This window comes from Bubalus kerabau, chromosome 11, assembly GCF_029407905.1.
Source record: "Bubalus kerabau isolate K-KA32 ecotype Philippines breed swamp buffalo chromosome 11, PCC_UOA_SB_1v2, whole genome shotgun sequence".
In the NCBI taxonomy this organism is placed as follows: domain Eukaryota; kingdom Metazoa; phylum Chordata; class Mammalia; order Artiodactyla; family Bovidae; genus Bubalus; species Bubalus kerabau.
Window position 1 is genome coordinate 70,974,488 of NC_073634.1, and position 18,878 is coordinate 70,993,365.

The following is an 18,878-nucleotide window of genomic DNA, read 5'->3' on the forward strand; positions in this document are numbered from 1 at the left end:
TCCAGGTGCAGTGCTTAGTATATTATAAGTATTGTTTGCTGCAACATAACAATGAAAGCAGATATTATTTTCCCCATTTTCAGTTCAGTCGCTCAGCATGTCCAACTCTTTGCAACCCCGTGGACTGCAACATGCCAGGCCTCCCTGTCCATCAGCAACTCCCAGAGTTTACTCAAACTCACGTCCACTGAGTCGGTGATGCCATCCTCCACTGTCCCCTTCTCCTCCCGCCTTCAGTCTTTCCCAGCATCAGGGTCTTCTCCAATGAGTCAGTTCTTCGCATCAGGTGGCCAAAGTATTGGCGTTTCAGCTTCAGCATCAGTTTTTCCAATAAATATTTAGGACTGATTTCCCTTAGGATGGACTGGTTGAATCTCCTTGCAGTCCAAGGGACCCTCAAGAGTATTCTCCAATACCACAGTTCAAAAGCATCAATTCTTCGGCACTCAGCTTTCTTTATAGTCCAACTCTCACATCCATACATGACTACTGGAAAAACCATAGCCTTGACTAGATGGACATTTGTTGGCAAAGTAATGTCTCTGATTTTTAATATGCTGTCTAGGTTGGTCATAACTTTCCTTCCAAGGAGTAAGCGTCTTTTAATTTCATGGCTGCAGTCACCATCTGCAATGATTTTGGAGCCCCCCAAAATAAAATCTGTCACTGTTTCCACTGCTTCCCCATCTATTTCCCATGATCTTAGTTTTCTGAATGTTGAACTTTAAGCCAACTTTTTCACTCTCCTCTTTCACTTTCATCAAAAGGCTCTTTAGTCCTTCTTCGCTTTCTGCCATAAGGGTGGTGTCATCTGCATATCTGAGGTGATTGATATCTCTCCCGGCAATCTCGATTCCAGCTTGTGCTTCCTCCAGCCCAACGTTTCTCATGATGTACTCTGCATATGTTAAATAAGCAGGGTGACAATATATGCCCTTGATGTATTCCTTTCCCTATTTGGAACTAGTCTGTTGTTCCATGTCCGGTTCTGTTGCTTCCTGACCTGCATACAAATTTCTCAAGAGGCAGGTCAGGTGATCTGGTATTCCCATCTCTTTCAAAATTTTCCACAGTTTATTGTGATCCACACAGTCAAAGGCTTTGGGATAGTCAATAAAGCAGAAATAGATGTTTTTCTGGAATTCTCTTGCTTTTTCAATGACCCAACAGATGTTGGCAAGTTGATCTCTGGTTCCTCTGCCTTTTCTAAATCCAGCTTGAACATCTGGAAGTTCACTGTTCACGTACTGTTGAAGCCTGGCTTGGAGAATTTTGAGTATTACTTTGCTAGCATGTGAAAGAAAGAAAATGAAAGTCACTCAGTCATGTCCGACTCTTTGGGACCCCATGGACTATGCAGTTCATGTAATTCTCTAGGCTAGAATACTGGAGTGGGTAGCCTTTTCCTTCTCCAGGGGATCTTCCCAACCCAGGGATGATTGAACCCAGGTCTCCCACATAGCAGGTAGATTCTTTACCAGCTGAGCCACAAGGGAAGCTAGCATGTGAGATGAGTGCAATTGTGCGGTAATTTGAGCATTCTTTGGCATTGCCTTTCTTTGGGATTGGAATGAAAACTGACCTTTTCCAGTCCTGTGGCCACTACTAAGTTTTCCAAATTTGCTGGCATATTGAGTGCAACACTTTCACAGCATCATCTTTTTTTTTAAATTTTATTTTATTTTTAAACTTTACAATATTGTATTAGTTTTGCCAAACATCGAAATGAATCCACCACAGGTATAGCCGTGCTCCCCATCCTGAACCCTCCTCCCTCCTCCCTCCCCATTCCATCCCTCTGGGTCGTCCCAGTGTACCAGCCCCAAGCATCCACTATCGTGCATCGAACCTTGACTGGCGACTCGTTTCATATGTGATATTATACATGTTTCAATGCCATTCTCCCAAATCTCCCCACCCTCTCCCTCTCCCTCTCCCACAGAGTCCATAAGACTGATCTATACATCGGTGTCTCTTTTGCTGTCTCGTACACAGGGTTATTGTTACCATCTTTCTAAATTCCATATATATGTGTTAGTATACTGTATTGGTGTTTTTCTTTCTGGCTTACTTCACTCTGTATAATAGGCTCCAGTTTCATCCACCTCATTAGAACTGATTCAAATGTATTCCTTTTAATGGCTGAGTAATACTCCATTGTGTATATGTACCACTGCTTTCTTATCCATTCATCTGCTGATGGGCATCTAGGTTGCTTCCATGTCCTGGCTATTATAAACAGTGCTGCGATGAACATTGGGGTACACGTGTCTCTTTCCCTTCTGGTTTCCTCAGTGTGTATGCCCAGCAGTGGGATTGCTGGATCATAAGGCAGTTCAATTTCCAGTTTTTTAAGGAATCTCCACACGATTCTCCATAGTGGCTGTACTAGTTTGCATTCCCACCAACAGTGTAAGAGGGTTCCCTTTTCTCCACACCCTCTCCAGCATTTATTGCTTGTAGACTTTTGGATCGCAGCCATTCTGACTGGTGTGAAATGGTACCTCAGAGTGGTTTTGATTTGCATTTCTCTGATAATGAGTGATGTTGAGCATCTTTTCATGTGTTTGTTAGCCATCTGTATGTCTTCTTTGGAGAAATGTCTATTTAGTTCTTTGGCCCATTTTTTGATTGGGTCATTTATTTTTCTGGAGTTGAGCTGTAGCAGTTGCTTGTATATTTTTGAGATTAGTTGTTTGTCAGTTGCTTCATTTGCTATTATCTTCTCCCATTCTGAAGGCTGTCTTTTCACCTTGCTTATAGTTTCCTTTGTTGTGCAGAAGCTTTTAAGTTTAATTAGGTCCCATTTGTTTATTTTTGCTTTTATTTCCAATATTCTGGGAGGTGGGTCATAGAGGATCCTGCTGTGATGTATGTCGGAGAGTGTTTTGCTTATGTTCTCCTCTAGGAGTTTTATAGTTTCTGGTCTTATGTTGAGATCTTTAATCCATTTTGAGTTTATTTTTGTGTATGGTGTTAGAAAGTGTTCTAGTTTCATTCTTTTACAAGTGGTTGACCAGTTTTCCCAGCACCACTTGTTAAAGAGATTGTCTTTAATCTATTGTATATTCTTGCCTCCTTTGTCAAAGATAAGGTGTCCATATGTGCATGGATTTATCTCTGGGCTTTCTATTTTGTTCCATTGATCAATATTTCTGTCTTTGTGCCAGTACCATACTGTCTTGATAACTGTGGCTTTGTAATAGAGCCTGAAGTCCAGTAGGTTGATTCTTCCAGTTCCCTTCTTCTTTCTCAAGATAGCTTTGGCTATTCGAGGTTTTTTGTATTTCCATACAAATTGTGAAATTATTTGTTCTAGCTCTGTGAAGAATACCGTTGGTAGCTTGATGGGGATTGCACTGAATCTATAAATTGCTTTGGGTAGTATACTCATTTTCACTATATTGATTCTTCCAATCCATGAACATGGTATATTTCTCCATCTATTAGTGTCCTCTTTGATTTCTTTCACCAGTGTTTTATAGTTTTCTATATATAGGTCTTTAATTTCTTTAGGTAGATATATTCCTAAGTATTTTATTCTTTCCGATGCAATGGTGAATGGAATTGTTTCCTTAATTTCTCTTTCTGTTTTCTCGTTATTAGTGTATAGGAATGCAAGGGATTTCTGTGTGTTGATTTTATATCCTGCAACTTTACTATAATCATTGATTAGTTCTAGTAATTTTCTGGTGGAGTCTTTAGGGTTTTCTATGTAGAGGATCATGTCATCTGCAAATAGTGAGAGTTTTACTTCTTCTTTTCCAATTTGGATTCCTTTTATTTCTTTTTCTGCTCTGATTGCTGTGGCCAAAACTTCCAAAACTATGTTGAATAGTAATGGTGAAAGTGGGCACCCTTGTCTTGTTCCTGACTTTAGAGGAAATGCTTTCAATTTTTCACCATTGAGGATAATGTTTGCTGTGGGTTTGTCATATATAGCTTTTATTATGTTGAGGTATGTTCCTTCTAGTCCTGCTTTCTGGAGAGTTTTTATCATAAATGGATGTTGAATTTTGTCAAAGGCTTTCTCTGCATCTATTGAGATAATCATATGGTTTTTATTTTTCAATTTGTTAATGTGGTGTATTACATTGATTGATATGCAGATATTGAAGAATCCTTGCATCCCTGGGATAAAGCCCACTTGGTCATGGTGTATGATCTTTTTAATGTGTTGTTGGATTCTGATTGCTAGAATTTTGTTAAGGATTTTTGCATCTATGTTCATCAGTGATATTGGCCTGTAGTTTTCTTTTTTTGTGGGATCTTTGTCAGGTTTTGGTATTAGGGTGATGGTGGCCTCATAGAATGAGTTTGGAAGTTTACCATCCTCTGCAATTTTCTGGAAGAGTTTGAGCAGGATAGGTGTTAGTTCTTCTCTAAATTTTTGGTAGAATTCAGCTGTGAAGCCGTCTGGACCTGGGCTTTTGTTTGCTGGAAGATTTTTGATTACAGTTTCAATTTCCATGCTTGTGATGGGTCTGTTAAGATTTTCTATTTCTTCCTGGTCGAGTTTTGGAAAGTTGTACTTTTCTAGGAATTTGTCCATTTCTTCCTCGTTGTCCATTTTATTGGCATATAATTGTTGATAGTAGTCTCTTATGATCCTTTGTATTTCTGTGTTGTCTGTTGTGATCTCTCCATTTTCATTTCTAATTTTATTGATTTGATTTTTCTCCCTTTGTTTCTTGATGAGTCTGGCTAATGGTTTGTCAATTTTATTTATCCTTTCAAAGAACCAGCTTTTGGTTTTGTTGATTTTTGCTATGGTCTCTTTTGTTTCTTTTGCATTTATTTCTGCCCTAATTTTTAAGATTTCTTTCCTTCTACTAACCCTGGGGTTCTTCATTTCTTCCTTTTCTAGTTGCTTTAGGTGTAGGGTTAGGTTATTTATTTGACTTTTTTCTTGTTTCTTGAGGTATGCCTGTATTGCTATGAACTTTCCCCTTAGGACTGCTTTTAAAGTGTCCCATAGGTTTTGGGTTGTTCTGTTTTCATTTTCATTCGTTTCTATGCAAATTTTGATTTCTTTTTTTATTTCTTCTGTGATTTGTTGGTTATTCAGCAGCATGTTGTTCAGCCTCCATATGTTGGAATTTTTAATAGTTTTTCTCCTGTAATTGAGATCTAATCTTACTGCATTGTGGTCAGAAAAGATGCTTGGAATGATTTCTATTTTTTTGAATTTACCAAGGCTAGATTTATGGCCTAGGATGTGATCTATCCTGGAGAAGGTTCCATGTGCGCTTGAGAAAAAGGTGAAATTCATTGTTTTGGGATGAAATGTCCTATAGATATCAATTAGGTCTAACTGGTCTATTGTATCATTTAAAGTTTGTGTTTCCTTGTTAATTTTCTGTTTAGTTGATCTATCCATAGGTGTGAGTGGGGTATTAAAGTCTCCCACTATTATTGTGTTATTGTTAATTTCTCCTTTCATACTTGTTAGCATTTGTCTTACATATTGCGGCGCTCCCGTGTTGGGTGCATATATATTTATAATTGTTATATCTTCTTCTTGGATTGATCCTTTGATCATTATGTAGTGACCATCTTTGTCTCTTTTCACAGCCTTTGTTTTAAAGTCTATTTTATCTGATATAAGTATTGCTACTCCTGCTTTCTTTTGGTCCCTATTTGCATGGAAAATCTTTTTCCAGCCCTTCACTTTCAGTCTGTATGTGTCCCCTGTTTTGAGGTGGGTCTCTTGTAGACAACATATGTAGGGGTCTTGTTTTTGTATCCATTCAGCCAGTCTTTGTCTTTTGGTTGGGGCATTCAACCCATTTACGTTTAAGGTAATTACTGATAAGTATGATCCCGTTGCCATTTACTTTATTGTTTTGGGTTCGATTTTATACACTGTTTTTGTGTTTCCTGTCTAGAGAATATCCTTTAGTATTTGTTGGAGAGCTGGTTTGATGGTGCTGAATTCGCTCAGCTTTTGCTTGTCTGAAAAGCTTTTGATTTCTCCTTCATATTTGAATGAGATCCTTGCTGGGTACAATAATCTGGGCTGTAGGTTATTTTCTTTCATCACTTTAAGTATGTCTTGCCATCCCCTCCTGGCTTGAAGAGTTTCTATTGAAAGATCAGCTGTTATTCTTATGGGAATTCCCTTGTGTGTTATTTGTTGGTTTTCCCTTGCTGCTTTTAATATTTGTTCTTTGTGTTTGATCTTTGTTAATTTGATTAATATGTGTCTTGGGGTGTTTCGCCTTGGGTTAATCCTGTTTGGGACTCTCTGGGTTTCTTGGACTTGGGTGATTATTTCCTTCCCCATTTTAGGGAAGTTTTCAACAATTATCTCTTCAAGTATTTTCTCATGGTCTTTCTTTTTGTCTTCTTCTTCTGGGACCCCTATGATTCGAATGTTGTAGCGTTTAATATTGTCCTGGAGGTCTCTGAGATTGTCCTCATTTCTTTTAATTCGTTTTTCTTTCATCCTCTCTGATTCATTTATTTCTACCATTCTATCTTCTAATTCACTAATCCTATCTTCTGCCTCTGTTATTCTACTATTTGTTGCCTCCAGAGTGTTTTTAATTTCATTTATTGCATTATTCATTATATATTGACTCTCTTTTATTTCTTCTAGGTCCTTGTTAAACCTTTCTTGCATCTTCTCAATCTTTGTCTCCAGGCTATTTATCTGTGATTCCATTTTGATTTCAAGATTTTGGATCAATTTCACTATCATTATTCGGAATTCTTTATCAGGTAGATTCCCTATCTCTTCCTCTTTTGTTTGGCTTGGTGGGCATTTATCCTGTTCCTTTATCTGCTGGGTATTCCTCTGTCTCTTCATCTTGTTTAAATTGCTGAGTTTGGGGTGTCCTTTCTGTATTCTGGCAGTTTGTGGAGTTCTCTTTATTGTGGCGTTTCCTCGCTCTGTGTGAGTTTGTACAGGTGGCTTGTCAAGGTTTCTTGGTTAGGGAAGCTTGTGTCGGTGTTCTGGCGGGTGGAGCTGTATTTCTTCTCTCTGGAGTGCAATGAAATGTCCTGTAATGAGTTATGGGATGTCTATGGTTTTGGGGTGACTTTGGGCTGCCTGTATCTTGGAGCTCTGGGCTGTGTTCCTTGTTGCTGGAGAATTTGCTTGGTATGTCTTGCCCTGGAACTTGTTGGCCCTTGTGTGGTGCTTGGTTTCAGTGCAGGTATGGAGGCATTTGATGAGCTCCTGTCAATTAATGTTCCTTGGAGTCAGGAGCTCCCTGGAGTCAGGGTTTGGACTTAAGCCTCCTGCTTCCAGTTATCGGTCTTATTTTTACAGTAGTTTCATAGCTTCTCCTTCTATACAGCACCATTGATAAAACATCTACGTTAAAGATGAAAAGTTTGTCTACCGTGAGGGTCACCCAGAGTGGTTCACAGCGTTACATGGAGAAGAGAAGAGGGAGGAGGGAGTTAGAGGTGACCCGAATGAGATGAGGTGGGATCAATAGAGGAGAGAGTGGGCTATCCAGTAATCTCTTCCTTATGTGCACTCCACAACTGGACCACTCAGAGTTGTTCACAGAGTTATACAGAGAAGAGAAGAAGGAGGAAGGTGACAGAGGTGGCCAGAAGGATAAAAGGGGGGAATGAAAAGGAGGGAGACAGATCCAGCCAGTAATCATTCCCTAAGTGTTCTCCACCATCTGGAACACACAGAAATTCACAGAGTTGGGTAGAGTAGAGAGGGGTTAGAGAGGAGACACAGGCAACCTGGTGGAGAAAAAGGAGAGTCCAAAGGGAGAGAGAGCAGTTAAGCCAGTAATCTCGCTCCCTAGTGATAAATGGGTACTGAAGATTGGGTTCTTAAAGGTACAAAATTGGTAACAAATACATAAAAGCAAAAATTAAAAATCTAGAGTAGAGTTTGGAATTTCAAAAATACAATGTTAAAGAAAAGAAGAAGGAAAAGAAAGAGAGAAAAAACGAACAAACAAAAACAAACAAGGTTGTGAAAATTATAAAGAAAATATAGGTTCAAAATTGATAACAAATACCAAAAAGCAAAAGTTAAAAATCTAGAGTAGAGTTTGGAATTTCAAAAATACAATGTTAAAAAAAGAAGAAGAAAAAGAGAGAGAAAAAAAACAAACAAGAACAAAGTCGCATAAATTATAAAGAAAATACAGGTACAAAATTGATAACAAATACCAAAAAGCATAAATTAAAAATCTCCTTTCAAAGACTTGGGTTGCTTTTCTGGGTGCCTGATGTCCTCTGCCGGCATTCAGAAGTTGTTTTGTGGAATTTACTTGGTGTTTAAATGTTCTTTTGATGAATTTGTGGGGGAGAAAGTGTTCTCCCCATTCCTACTCCTCTGCCATCTTAGCTCCTCCCTCCGCATCATCTTTTAGGATTTGAAATAGCTCAACTGGAATTCCATCACCTCCGCTAGCTTTGTTCGGAGTGATACTTCCTAAGGCCCACTTGATTTTGCATTCCAGGATGTTTGGCTCTAGGTGATTGATCATTCCATCATGGTTATCTGGGTTGTGAAGATCTTTTTTGGATCAGATCAGATCAGTCGCTCAGTCGTGTCCGACTCTTTGCGACCCCATGAATCGCAGCACTCCAGGCCTCCCTGTCCATCACCAACTCCCAGAGTTCACTGAGACTCACGTCCATCGAGTCAGTGATGCCATCCAGCCATCTCATCCTCTGTCGTCCCCTTCTCCTCCTGCCCCCAATCCCTCCCAGCATCAGGGTCTTTTCCAATGAATCAACTGTTTTGCCACCTCTTCTTAATATCTTCTGCTTCTGTTAAGTCCATACCATTTCTGTCCTTTATTGGTGCCTATCTTTGCAAGAAATGTTCCATTGGTATCTCTAATTTTCTTGAAGAGATCTCTAGTCTTTCCCATTCTATTCTTTTCCTCTATTTCTTTGCATTGATCACTGAGGAAGGCTTTCTTATCTCTCCTTGCTGTTCTTTGGAACTCTGCATTCAGATGGATATATCTTTCCTTTTCTCCTTTGCCTTTTGCTTCTCTTCTTTTCCCCATTTTAGAGTAGAGAAAACTAAGGCTTAGAAAATGTGTCAATTAGATTTTTTAATTCCAAGTGATACACACTAAATAATTACATAGGAAAAGAGGAGACAATATAGAATGGGATAAAAAAGGACATGGAAAATGCTAGCAGTTCACTGTACTGAAGAGAGCTGAACAGCTCTAGAAAGACTAGAAATCAAGGCAGTTCTGGGAAATCTCAGTAGAAGGGAGTCATGGATTCATTTCTAAGGCAGAGTTTTCAAAAATCAGGTTTTAATTAAAAATGCTGATTCTTGGAGTTCCCTGGTGGTCCAAGAATCTGCCTACCAATGCAGGGAACATGGATTCCATCTCTGGTCTGGGAAGATGCCACATACTGTAGAGCAACTAAGCCCGTGTGCCACAACTACTGAGCTGGCACGCCCTAGATTCTGTGCTTCTTGCAACAAGAAAAGCCACCGCAGTGAGAAGTCTGAGCCCTACAACTAGAGAATAACTCTCACTCACTGCAACTAGATAAAGCCCAAGTGAAGCAACCAAAACCCAGTACAGCCAAAAAAAGTAAAAATAAAATTAAAATGCTGATTCTTGAACCCCTACTTCAGATAGGCTGATTTAGAATTTCTGAGAGTGACACCCAAGCAGTTTAACGGGTTTCCCAGGTGATGCTTACATTCTCCAAGGTTAAAAATTACTGTGCTTTTAGCCATCCTCATGGTCTGCTCAGTCAAAAAATTTCCAGGAGAGTAAGGCTGATTGGTCCTAGTTGAATGAACTGCTCACTCAGTTGTTAGAGCTTATGGTATATGTTCAGTGAAAGGAGTGTCCCTGGTTTGACAGCTGTGAGAATCACTGTTGGGATTGCGGGATAGCATTCCAAAGAAAGCAGTGATAAGAAGATCAGATACACACTCTAAGTAGGCTCCAGAGGAGGCAGCAAAGGAGGAAAATATGCATATAACATTTTAAAGTGTGTGTGTGTGCCTAGTTGCTCAGTTGTGTCTGACTCTTTGCAACCGCATGGACTGCGGTCCACCAGGCGCCTCTGTCCATGGGATTTCCCTGGCAAGAATACTAGAGTGGGTTGCCATTTCCTCCTCCAGGGAATCTTCCCTACTCAGGGATCAAATCCACCTCTCATGCATTGGTAGTTGGATTCTTTACCACTGAGCCACATGGCAAGACCCTTAATATTTAAAAATATTTGTTAAGAAAGGACAGAATTTTTAGTTATGTTAAAGTCTATTAAAAGATGCAACCAGATATTATCAAATGTGACTAAGTTTAGAAAAGGTTGACTTGCTCTAATTTAAAAAAATATATATAGTTGATTTACAATGTTGTTACTTTCCACTATGCAGCAGTGATTCAGTTAGGTGTATGTGTACATGTATATATATTCTTCTTCAGATTATCCTTTATAGGTTATTACAAGATACCAAATATAGTTCCCTGTGCTCTACAGTAGAATATTGTTGTTTATCTATTTTATATATAGTAATTTTTATCTGCTAATCCAAAACTCCCAATTTTTCCCTCCCCTGCATTTTCCTTTTGGTAACCATAAGTTTGTTTTCTATATCTTTGAATCTGCATCTGTTATGTAAATAAGTTTATTTGTATCCTTTTTTTAGATTCCACTTATAAGTGATATCATATAGTATTTGTTTTTCTCTGACTTCGCTTAGTATGATAATCTCTATGCCATCCATATTGCTGCAGATGGCATTATTTCATTCTTTTTGATGGCTGAGTAATATTCTGTTGTGTGTATGTGTGTGTGTGTGTGTGTGTGTGTGTGTGTTTATATATATCACATCTTCTTTATCCATTTACTTGTTGATGAACATTTAGGTGCTTCCATGTCTTAATGTAAATAGGAATTACTCTAGTTTTGATGAGCTGAAAGGAAGATGAATATACAGGTGATTGCCAAGGCAAAAATTAAAGAAGAGACACATTCTGCTTATTAAGGAAACAATGAGAAAAGAAAGTGTCTCTCCAGATACACTTCACTCATAAATCTCCACTTTATTTGGTGAAAACAGAGTCCCACACAAGGGAAATGACTTGCCTTATGTCTTCCAAGATTCACATTTCTTCCACATCTCCTCTGGCCCCTTCCCCTTGTTGGAGGCACCCTGGTTCTTGTCCACGTTGCTAACTAGTTTCCTCTTGAAAAATGCCAGAGAATAACCAGTAAAGTGTAGTTAAAAATTCTCTTTCTAGTAAACATTTTAGTTTCCTCTATTCTTTTTTTTTTTATAATTTCATTTTGTTATTGTTTGTAGTGTTTGATGAATACAAAAGGATAGCACAAAAGGATATTGAACAGAGTATTAAATCTGAAACATCTGGCAGCTTTGAAGATGCTCTCCTGGCCATAGGTAAGCTGGTAGGAAATGGGGAGTGGAGAAACAAATGTTTACAGACTTTCCTCCTTGTTCTCAATTTGTCATCATGGGTTGTAGACATTTTTTTTCAGGGATAAAAAATTTTTTAAAGCACTCATGATGTGCAAGAATTTTAAGTGAGAAATACTATATACAGCCTGATTGTTATTGTACCATGTGGCTTTATATATTTTTATATCCTTTGTGCCTTTATATCTCAATACATGGAAAGGTTAATCCTATACTAGCTGCTTCTTGCAAGTCTGTGAATGGTTAGAACTAATAACTATTTCATATGGTACAGATAACAATAATCTGTTTGAAATTTTTTGGTGCCTTTGCTTTAATGGCCTTTAATAAGTATTTCTTCAGGAACTTGACAATAAATTTAGGGTACTTTCCACCTATGAAAATGCATTTAGCATATTCTATGCTCATAAAACATTGTTGGCTACATTTTTCCAACAAAACAATCAAGAGATACTATTTCAGACCTTGTAGAACCAATGAGAACAACTGTCACTTTTTTCTTGTAGATTTTATCTGTAATTTTTTCATTTTTTTTATTCTCTTGACAGTAAAGTGCATGAGGAACAAATCTGCATATTTTGCTGAAAGGCTTTATAAATCCATGAAGGTAAATGGCCTCGTTGTTGGTGTCTGAATGGCTCTGAGGGTCTTATATGTCCACCTTCGTATGCTTATTTACATACCCCACACAAAGTAGCCAAAATCACCTTGAGCTATTCAGTTCAATTCTTCAAATACTTCACTGAGTGCTTGCTAATAATAATGCTAGATAATATGTATTAAGTACTTACATAATGTGTGATCACTCTTCCTAATGCTTTATATGTACAATTTTATCCCCACAACAGCTCTGTGGGGCAGGTACCATTACCAACTTCCACTTTATAGATGAGAAAACTGGGGCATAAAGAGGCTAAGCAATTTGCTCAGGGTCCTAATGGAGCAGGAATGCCAACCCTGGCAGACCGGTTTCAGAGCCCCAACTCCTAACCATGAATGGTACTCTGTGCAAGCACTCTTGCTGAGGGGCAAGAGAGATCAAAATCTGTCCTTGCTCTCAGAGAACTTCTAGCCTTGACAGGAAGGCAGGTATGTGCAAAACACCATAAGAACAAAACAGAATGTAAGACGTCACTGAGGATCCAAATATAGGGACACAAAGGAAAGGGTATTTAAAAAAAAAAAATTTCTTTGGGGGTGAGGATCAAAAATGAATTTATAAGGAACAGGTATATTTAAGCAGAGCCTTAAAGGAAGTTTTACATCAGAGGATTTTACATGGTAGGAAGGATGGTGAAGCTGTGAAGGGAAGGATGACATGGTGTGTGGATCACTGTAGGTGAGGCAGGCGGGCTAGAGAACACAGGGTATGTCTCTAGAAGGGCAGAGGGTGGTCTCCTCTGGTCGGCACACAGAGGGTTGAAAAGATAAGTTGGAGAAAGCCTTGAGCTCTGTGAGGAGGAGTGACATTCTACAGGCCCCTAAGGTTGTAATCCAAAGGACGTCAGTTGAAGACTGATACATAATCTTGCCTTGATAGACTAACTAAGGGCCCTGTCTGAAAACCAGCTCAGCTCTCTATGCAGGGATCTGGTTTCTTCCCTAGGGCTTGGGCACCGATGACGACACCCTTATCAGAGTGATGGTTTCTCGAGCGGAGATTGACATGTTGGACATCCGGGCAAACTTCAAGAGACTCTATGGAAAGTCTCTATACTCCTTCATCAAGGTGGGTCATGGGAGTCGGGGAAGATGCTGATGAAAGGAGCAGGTTCTGACCTAGGTATTTAGACACTTCCTATCATCTCCTTCTTGTCAGATATCCTTCCCTTTAAAGACGGTACTCTCAAATATTTCCAGTCTCTCTTTCACATGGACGTGAACCTTTCTGCCTGGTTAGAAGCTGAAAATACTTGCCTTCGAAATATAGTAATTATTTCATGTGGATCCCAGACAGAGAAAGATTATATTTTAATGAATGGTCTTAAGAGCACAATTTCCATTTCTACCTGCTTACAATAAAAGGTAAGCTACTGAATCAGTCATCCAGAACCTCATCCTGGGCCAGCTGAGGTCTGCTGAAAATAAGGGAAAACATGACGGTTATCCTGGATTGCTGTTCTTTACCTGGCACCAGACTTCTCATCCTAACATGGCGTGGGGAGTAATGAGAAATGATTGACATTTCTCAAAACCCCTCATTACTGGGATTTTGCCTTTGAGGAAACCAGAAGGAATATGAAATATGAAACCAAGACTCATGTCCCTAGAAGCTGGTGTTGCCAGCATAGTAAATGTCAAGTCAGGATTTGATCTGTGAATTAAATATTCTGAATCCTACTCATAGCTTGGAGAGGTGTAGCTACTGGGTGATTTGAACTGCAAAGTTTCTAACTATGTCTACAAGGCATTCAGAAACTTGTTTCTACTTCTGTACAATCTGTGAGGTCATTTTATTTTGCAGTGCTGAAATATAGCTAGCTGTAAGTAAAATAATTTTAAGATTCAAGGATGACCATACATGAAGCTATGGGCAAATATTTGTAACATATAATATAGGGTTAATATCCCTATCTGAAGAGCTTGTACAAATTACTAAGAAAAAGGAAAAAAAATCCAAAAGGAAAACTTGGACAAAAAGAAAACATGAGCTCTATGAAAGATGAAACACTAAATGAACACTGAATATGGACAATGTTTAATTTCACTAATACATGATAGATTACAAATAAGAATGGATCATCATTTTCCCCTAAATACCTTCACAAAGTTTAAAGAGATCATAGCCAGCATTGAGAAAGGCTTCGGGAAAACTCACCATCTATTACGGAAGCACTGTAAACTAGTCTAACTTTCCTAGGAGGCAACTTGGCAATAAATGCTTAAAAAATAAACTATACCTCTTATTTAGCTATTGTTAGTGTTTAAGAATTTCTTTTTTTTTTTTTTAAGAATTTCTTTAGGGGAAGTAATAAGATAAAGGTGCACTAATGCACAGAGTGGGAGAAAATATTTACAAATCATATCTAATAAGAGTTTACTATCCAGAATATATAAAGAACTCCTACAACACAATAACAAAGAGACAGACAGTCCAATTAAAAAATCACAGAGGGTTTGAATATCTTCATACCTACTAACATGGTTATAATTAAAACAAAAATGAAAAATAACAAATGTTGGTGGACAAATTGGAACCTTGTGTATTGCTGGAGTGAATGTAGCATGGTACAGCCACTGTGGAAAACACTTTGGTACTTCCTAAAGTAATTAGACATAGAATTACCACACGACCCAGCGATTCCACTCCCAAGCATGTATACTCAAAAGAAATGAAAACAAGCTTGTACACCAATGTAAACATTATTCATGGTAACCAAAAAGTGAAAACAACCCAAGGGTCCATTAACAGATGAATGTTTACAATGTGGTAGATACATACATAAAATGAATGAAGGTTCTGACACATGGATGAGCTCTGGAAACATGCTAAGTGAAATAAACCAGACATAAAAGGACAAATACTTGTATATGATTCTACTTACATGAAATATTTACACTAGGTAAATTCATAGTGACAGAAAGTACACTAGAGGTTATAAGGGGCTGGAGAAAGAGGGGAACAGGAAATTCTTGCTTAGAGGTTACAGAGTTTATTACATATTATTTTCATTTTTATTAACCAATAGGGGATGACTCAAATTATGGAAAGTCTATACAATGGAATACTACACAGACCCTAAAATGATGGGGTAAAAAATATTAACTTGGGGAAACAGCTCAACAAATATATTTACATTATGTGTTTGTATGTGTATAAATATGCAAATATATGTGCTTACACACACTCATATCATACAACACTGGAAAGTCTAAAAATAAAGACTACGTGGCCCATTCAATAACAATTGCCAAAAGGAGCAGGATAGAAATATAAAATATGTAAATAATATAAAAAAGACAGAAATGAGGTTAAAAACATAAGTTATGATAATTAATAAACTCCCAGATTAGATAAAAATACAAAATCCTACTGTATACTGTTTATAAAGAACTGAAATACAGTGATATGTAAGAAGTTTAAAAAAAAAAAAAAAGCCAGGGAAAAGAACATTAGACAAATGAAAGGAAAGCAGGGGTTATACTATAAGTAAAAAGAATAATTCAGGACTTCCCTAGCAGTCCAGTGGCTGAGACTCTGGGCTCCCAATGCAAGGAGCATGAACTCAGTCCCTAGTTGGGATCCCTCGTGTTGTGCGGCATGCCCAGAAAAAAAAAGAATTGAAGGGGGAAAAGCATTAAACAGAGAAAAAGTGGACCACTGTATATTGATGAAAGCTACACATTACAACCAAGATTAAACTACCATGAAACGTTAGGTGCCAAACAGTATTGCATTCAAATATACAAATAAGAAACTTGAGACTTCAGAAGAAGATATTGATGGGGATACTTTGCTGGATACGTTTAACACATCCTTATCTTTTGACAGATCAATGAGGCAAAGTATCAACAAGGGTGTATTAAGGTTTGAATAATATACATTAAACTTTGAATCCAATCCCATCTTTTCTAGTCACCCATGAAGCACTAACAAAAACTGATCTATTATTTAGACCATGAAAAATCCTACGTAAAAATTATTTCTCCTTTCTAGAAGGCTATTTTGCAAACCATATTAAAGGAAAATGCATGATCATTAATCTGGAAATTCCCATTTTATGAAAATTTATTCTGAATAAATTATTAAGAAAATGCACAAAAATGTTTATTACAGCAGTGTTTTAAATAGTGAAAAATTGGAAACAACATAAATATCCAATGGGGGGAGATCAAATAAATTATCTTACCTATGTAAAATGGAACACTCTGTAACCATTAAGGAATGATGTTGTGGAGGAATATTTAATAATGGGAAATCAGCAATACTAAGTAAAAAAACAGAATACAGATGAATACTACAATCTCATCATGTAGGAATCTATATGCATAGAAAAAAGTCAGGAAGGATATACAAAAACTAAAATGTTAGGCATAGTAATCTCTAGATGTTGGAATTATGGATGATTTTTATATTCTTTTATGTCTTTATTTTCTACATTGAATAAGTGTTCTTTTTGTAATAAAAAATAACAAATATCATTAAAAAAAAACCTCTCCTAGAAAAATACAGGCAAGACTGGAAAAGTTAACCTAGGTGACTTTGAACTGTATATTCTATTTTGAAGCCCGTTTCTCTGACTGTAACTCTGCTTTTCTTCTCCCCCCCGCCACCCACCTCCACCAGGGTGACACATCCGGAGACTACAGGAAGGTGCTGCTCATTCTCTGTGGAGGAGATGATTAAAATCCAGAAAGCCCAGGAAGATTCCCTACACTTTGAATTCTTTTTAACTTAATTTTCTACACTGCTATTAGCATTATCTCAGAATGCTTATTTCCAATTAAAACGCCTACAGATGCCTCCTAGGATATAGCCTATATTATTATTCATCTATAATTACCCACTATGATGCTTTAAAGCTGTACTTGCATTTCAAAGCTCATAAAACCTAAAAGGAGATTTCAGATTAGAAATAAGAATGTGCTCCATGTTTTCAACAGATCTCTTCCTGTTTGTGTTTCACAGAAATTGGGATATATTACATTATTTCATATTTTCTTTTTGGAGAAAACTATTGAAGTGGAAGACTGTTCTAAAATCTCTTTTATTCCCTCATTCTATTATTAAGAGTGGCTAGTAATTTCTTGATTTGAAATTGTCATCGTCTAGTTAGTAAGAATAGCTATCCAGTTTGGTATTTTACATAGTCATTGTTTGAAAGCATCTACACATCTGCTTTGTTTCGGTTTTCATATAAAGTGCTAGTTGATCTTAGTACTAAGTTCAGCATTGGAGACTCCCTCCATCACATCTTACATTAAGGTCAGTTAGACTCTCCAGGTTGAAGTATAACAAACTCATTGACTTGTCTGAACAAATTCAACTCTGTGGTTATACAGATCATATATGTCTGACTACCAAACATAAATGCTGAACATTCCACAATATTAGGGTTAATAATATAATAATAATAATGGTCTTAAGCCAGCTTGAAGATGAATGTGAAAAAATTAAGTGTCAAACTACATATTCTGGTGATGGTGTAGTGCTCTGAATTTACATTTTTGTGCTAAAAATAATTTTTTTAATCATTTTTAATTTTGTTGATTTGAATACTTGGATTTTGTTGATTTACACTTGCACTGTGGCTTTCAACTCTAGAATTATTGTAAAGGTGTACTTGGATTTAATTTAAAAGTTCAGTTTGCATACAACACAGAAAAATAATTCCAATAAAATATGGTGTCTTTCAAATTAGGTATATGCTCTCTCTGACTTTTCTGCTTGTGAGTTTTTTCATCCTGGATTCTGAAGTGAGATCTTTTTGAAGGATTTATGTTACTCAATTTCTATTAGAAAGTACTAGCATTAAGAAAAATAACATATTTACCCTTACAGCTGTAAAACTAATGTTCACATATACCAAACTCTACTTAATGATAGAAAATAGTATATTTAACTTATCTCTGGAAATGAGTGATGCTTTCAGTTCTACTAAGTAGAACATTCATATTAAATAAGAACATTTGTCTTCTTTGTTCCTTCTGTAATATTTATTGCATTTTGATGGGTGAAGTATAGGGATTTGTTTCTTCTTGCCTACTGCAAGTGCTTGACTATTGGTGAAAGCTATTTACATGAATATTTAGTTATTGCAGTTAATTATAGGAAGTAGTACTGCTGCTTCAATACCTACCTGGCAGAGCATGCAATCTCCAGGTCTTTATTTAGCTTTGGAAGCACTCCAAATTTTTGGTGATTGTTTTTTTAATAACATTGGTTGACCAAAAGAGTTCATTCAGGTTTTCCCATAAGGTGTTACAGAAATACTTGAATGGACTTTTGGCCAACCCAATATATGACTTGGCCAGAATTTTAAAACAAATTGTATGTGTTGATGGGAAGCTTTCTAGAGAGGCGGTAAAGCCACCCTGGAGGGAATGATTGTTAAGCTGAACAAGCACAACTTTGTAATATGCTTAGGAAGCAATTTAGTTTTTTTCTCCCACTATCCATTTACATTTATTCATTGAGTCTAGTTCTTCTCCCGTCTTTAGATGAAAATTCTAGATAGAGGATAGGGTCGTGACTTTTCTAGTCATTCTTAGGTTTTAAAAAGTCCTACTGTGCAGGTCATAAAATAATGTCATTTCAGTAATGAATGTTTTCAGTTAAAATTCCAAACTTCATTTACAGTTGAGGCTTCTCCCCTTGTTCATCTCTGGTTTATTGCCAGCAGAGAGCTGGCATTTGGATACAGTGATCTAGTGGGCTTCTTTTTTCACCTTGGCTTCCTTCTAGACCACCCCTTCCCAACCTAGCAGGAAGGAGGAGAGTAAATGGGAACAGGAAACTTTTTACCTA

General features: G+C 37.3%; 1 protein-coding gene across 3 annotated transcripts in view; it reads left to right on the plus strand.

Annotated features, from left to right (window-relative positions):
• Positions 1–17,761, plus strand: part of ANXA4 (annexin A4) — an 81,334-nt gene extending 63,573 nt beyond the window's left edge. For all 3 annotated transcript variants that reach the window (XM_055540542.1, XM_055540544.1, XM_055540543.1), the window contains exons 10-13: positions 11,279–11,374; positions 11,959–12,017; positions 13,017–13,139; positions 16,698–17,761. In XM_055540542.1, coding sequence (XP_055396517.1) covers positions 11,279–11,374; positions 11,959–12,017; positions 13,017–13,139; positions 16,698–16,757 — 338 coding nt within the window. In that variant the 3' untranslated portion in view covers positions 16,758–17,761. The remainder of the gene's footprint in view (positions 1–11,278; positions 11,375–11,958; positions 12,018–13,016; positions 13,140–16,697) is intronic.
• The last annotated feature ends 1,117 nt before the right edge of the window (positions 17,762–18,878 follow it).